The sequence below is a fragment of the Piliocolobus tephrosceles genome, chromosome 3 (assembly GCF_002776525.5).
Source record: "Piliocolobus tephrosceles isolate RC106 chromosome 3, ASM277652v3, whole genome shotgun sequence".
Taxonomy (NCBI): Eukaryota; Metazoa; Chordata; class Mammalia; order Primates; family Cercopithecidae; genus Piliocolobus; species Piliocolobus tephrosceles.
The window spans coordinates 4,240,179-4,244,485 of NC_045436.1; the positions used below are offsets into that span (position 1 = coordinate 4,240,179).

General features: G+C 43.6%; 1 protein-coding gene across 11 annotated transcripts in view; it reads left to right on the forward strand.

Moving 5' to 3' along the window:
* Positions 1-3,652, forward strand: part of SORBS2 (sorbin and SH3 domain containing 2) — a 378,235-nt gene extending 374,583 nt beyond the window's left edge. For all 11 annotated transcript variants that reach the window (XM_023221003.3, XM_023221004.3, XM_023221011.2 and 8 more), the window contains 2 exons: positions 364-470; positions 2,800-3,652. In XM_023221003.3, the coding sequence (XP_023076771.2) occupies positions 364-470; positions 2,800-2,861 (169 nt within the window). In that variant the 3' untranslated portion in view covers positions 2,862-3,652. The remainder of the gene's footprint in view (positions 1-363; positions 471-2,799) is intronic.
* The last annotated feature ends 655 nt before the right edge of the window (positions 3,653-4,307 follow it).

Consider the following 4,307-nt stretch of genomic DNA (forward strand, 5'->3'; position numbering starts at 1 on the left):
ACCACCCAATAGAATGTTATTTACAAGCTTACCAGGCTTGCACCACCCAATAGAATGCTATTTACAAGCTTACCAGGCTTGCACCACCCAATAGAATGCTATTTACAAGTTTACCAGGCTTGCACCACCCAATAGAATGTTATTTACAAGCTTACTAGGCTTGCACCGCCCCATAGAATGCTATTTATGTGTTTACCAGGCTTGCACCACCCAATAGAATGCTATTTACACTCTTACCAGGCTTGTACCACCCCATAGAATGTTAAGAATAGGAATGTTAAAGGAAGAATGAATATTGTTCTATCTTCTATATGTCATGAAGGTGTCCAGATGTTTTTAAACACTTCCCTTGTCCTGTTTAAGGTTTCAGGCTCTGTATAACTATACTCCTAGGAACGAAGATGAGCTGGAGCTCAGAGAAAGTGATGTCATCGATGTGATGGAGAAGTGTGATGACGGCTGGTTTGTGGGTACGTGCGCCTCTTCTTCAGGCACCTGCGGCTCTTTTGTAATTTGCTTGCCTTTGCTCACTTGCATCGTTTGCTGTGATAGCCAAGCTTCCTTCGAATTCGTGATGCCTTTGATCTTTCAGACATTCATATGCACAATGTAATCCCAAGGCTATTGCATTTTTAATATAGTTTAGTAGTCACTACTTCAGCTATGTGTGATTTTCTGTGAGCTTTATTTCCAACTCAACTGAGAGAAGAAAATTTCTTTAAATAGCAGAAACCAGGAAAGATTGAGATCTGAGAACAACAACGACAAATAGTCCCCAGAAGAGAAATATCAATGCTCCGTGCTGTGGAAAATGTTAGTTGTCCACAGTGTTAATCTAATTTCAGAGGGAGTGAGATTAAGTGAACAACTCCCCCATTTCCTAGGTCTGACGTAGATGCCCGAACACTCAGTGACTCACCTTAGCTCTGGTTTGTGATGGAAGCGGAGAGAAGTTCCATTCTTCCCACGTAAAAGGCAACTTCCTTTTTCCCATCCTAAAAAAAAAGACGAGAGGTCTTCTGAGAAAACATTTGTCGACAAAAGTATTTTACACTGGGACACAGAGAGAGATGAAAAGGAAACACAGGCGGCGGGGCAGAGAATGCAAGAGAGGAAAGGTGAGAGGAGAGGAGGGCTCACTCTAGACATCCATCCGTGGCAAAATCATGAAAGAATTGAGGCCATGGTGCAGCCACAAGCCTCTTATTTTATTTCCACTAAAAGACCATGAGAAAAATCTAGAAAATAGTCATTGGCCGGGCACAGTGGCTCATGCCTGTAATTCCAGCACTTTGGCAGGCCGAGACAGGTGGATTACCTGAGGCCATGAGTTCGAGGCCAGCCTGGCCAACATGGCGAAACCCATCTCTACCAAAAACACAAAAATTAGCCAGGCGTGGTGGTGGGTGCCTGTAATCTCAGCCACTCAGGAGGCTGAGGCAGGAGAATCACTTGAACCCGGGAGGGGGAGGTTACAGTGAGCCAAGATCATGCCATTGCACTCCAGCCTGGGTGACAAGAGCGAAACTTCATCTCAAACAAAAAAAAAAGAAGAGGCCGGGCACGGTGGCTCAAGCCTGTAATCCCAGCACTTTGGGAAGCCGAGATGGGTGGATCACGAGGTCAGGAGATCGAGACCATCCTGGCTAATACAGTGAAACCCCGTCTCTACTAAAAAATACAAAAAACTAGCCGGGCGAGGTGGCGGGCGCCTGTAGTCCCAGCTACTCGGGAGGCTGAGGCAGGAGAATGGCATAAACCCGAGAGGCGGAGATTGCAGTGAGCTGAGATCCGGCCACTGCACTCCAGCCTGGGCGATAGAGCGAGACTCCGTCTCAAAAAAAAAAAAAAAAAAAGAAGGGGGAGGAGGAGGAGGAAGAGGAAAAGGAGGAGGAAGAAAGAGGAGGAGGAGGAGGAGGAGGAGGTAGTAGAAACGTAAAATGGCTTGCCTAGACAAGGAAAAAGAAAAACAGTCCTCAAACCAAGGCAGTATGCACCAGGGTATAGGAGAGAGATGAAGCTTTAGAGACCCTTATCCGCTCCATCTGCGCTGCCTAAAGAAGAATTTAGCACACCAATTTTTACAAGAAGTTTCCAAACCAGAAACCAGAGGTGACCATAATGATGATAGCCATTTGTGAGTGTGGTTAAACACACCATGTTAGAATTCATGCTGGTGATGGAACTCCCACACACAAACAGTGCTTAATCCTTTTTTTCTTTAATGATTTGTAAATTGTTGAAAAATTGTATACTTGATGGAGTCTGGCAGTGCTGTTTTTAAATAAATGATGTGGCACTGAGCGTGAGCTTCTGTGAGATGATAAAACTGGACAGTGACAGCCTGCAGTAGATGATGCCTTCATGTCGCACCTGCGCTGCGCGGGTGGCTGGTCACTGAGAAGCTTTGCTCAGGATTTTCCACTCACCTTGTCACCTGTCAGCCTCGCCTTGATTCCACGCTCCCCACTCTGGTGTGGCAGCCTTGGTGACTGAGTTCCTCCGCCCACCTCCTCAGCAAGGCTCTTTCCCTTCAGATTGGGAGGCTCAGCATTTCTGCCTAGGGTGCCATGATGGCAGCGCATCATTTATGCTGGAGGGGCAGTGACAGCGTCAGGCAACCAACTAAAACTGCCTATTGTGTCTGCCTATGGGCTTCACCTGAGTTACCCACCTTCTCTTCCAAACCCCTCGGGGCTTGCTGTCTTCACAAGGCCTTGTACATGCGAAGTATTCAAGCCCATGTGTATGAACTGACATTGTTGTTACCCGCCTTTCATGACTCGCTTCTGTTTTCAGGGACCTCAAGAAGAACCAAATTCTTTGGTACTTTCCCCGGAAACTACGTCAAGAGGCTGTGAATCGCTCTCCCTCCTGTAGGCCACCTGCCAGCCACGCACCTGCGTCAACCCCTGAAACACCCTGCAGGCCTCCCGTCGTCATGCCTTACGGTTTCCAATGCACCGTCACCATCTCCACCTGCCACCAAACCACCAGCAGAGTAACTGCCGCTGCTGTGAGCCTGGGGGCGACATGGCAGGCTGGCCCCCTCCATGAAAGTGTGGATTCCTACTTCCTGCTCTAAGCTTTGACACGTCAAAATGTGGGATCAGAAAGAAAATCATGATACTTAAAAATGGTCAAATATTTGAGGCAAAAAAAAAAAAAATGTCTCCAGGGGGCTATTTCAACACCTCCCCCCAGGCGATGTTCTCCCCAAAGACGACCAGAAAATTGTTTATTGGGAAATGCTGTGGTTTGCGTTTTCACATTCTTAGCTTGGCAGTGTATATTCTTTTCACAAGTTTGCCTAGTGTCTTGGTTTACACACTATGACAACTGTAACTGTACTTTAGCTAGTGTTTGCCTGCACATACGTGTTGTAATATGCACAGTGATTACCACCTTTAAAGCAAGAGAAGGAAAGTTAATTTGGATGAGTGTGATTTTGTTGATTGAATGTAAGTTTTCAAATAGGAGTCTTTTTCTGCAATTTTTTTGCACTTTTTAGAAGTGCAAACAGTAAATGAATAAAAGCCTTCAGTAATAATCATGACAGTACAAGAGGCTGAGCTAGACTACAGGGAAAAACTATTGTGTTGTAAAGTTGCATCGCTATTTTATATTAAAATGTAATGATCAGCATCATGAACAATGAGCTCTTAGTGTTTTATTTATCTGAAAAAATGTAAGTAAAAGCAGTGTTAGAGGTGCAAAGAATTATTCTAACATAGACACTTGAAAGTATCTGTAAGCAATACTAGTAGGTAAGATTTCACTGTGTGTACACATACACATTTGAGATTGTATGAGAACATATAATCCATATGCTATGTTGTACATTTTATGGAAATGTAATAGAATCTCACACATTATTTTATAGAAATAGAGTACAGAAGCATCACAAGTATTAAAGTTGGTTTTAGCAAGGATTATGACTAATACAATTATTTTTACTATAATAATTATTTTTCTTCTATGGAACTCAGAATCCTGGCTACATGTGAGGACAGGAATATGTTGAGCCTGATTTTCCTGGTGTGTGTAAAATATTTCCTAGGAATAAATTAGGCACTTTTTAGAAACAATGTTAAATCATTCAGGTTTTATTTTCTGCCCTGAAGCAGAAATTTACAAAATGATATTGGGACCTGGAAGGTTTAATATAGTTCACAGTGCCTGAATTACACGTACTCCAAGAACTAGCTTTGTATTTCTTATGACTTTGCATAAGAACTATTCATCTTTGGATCTTGAGCACCTTATAGATAAAACTTTTTATGGCATTTCTTTCGTGGACAGTGATT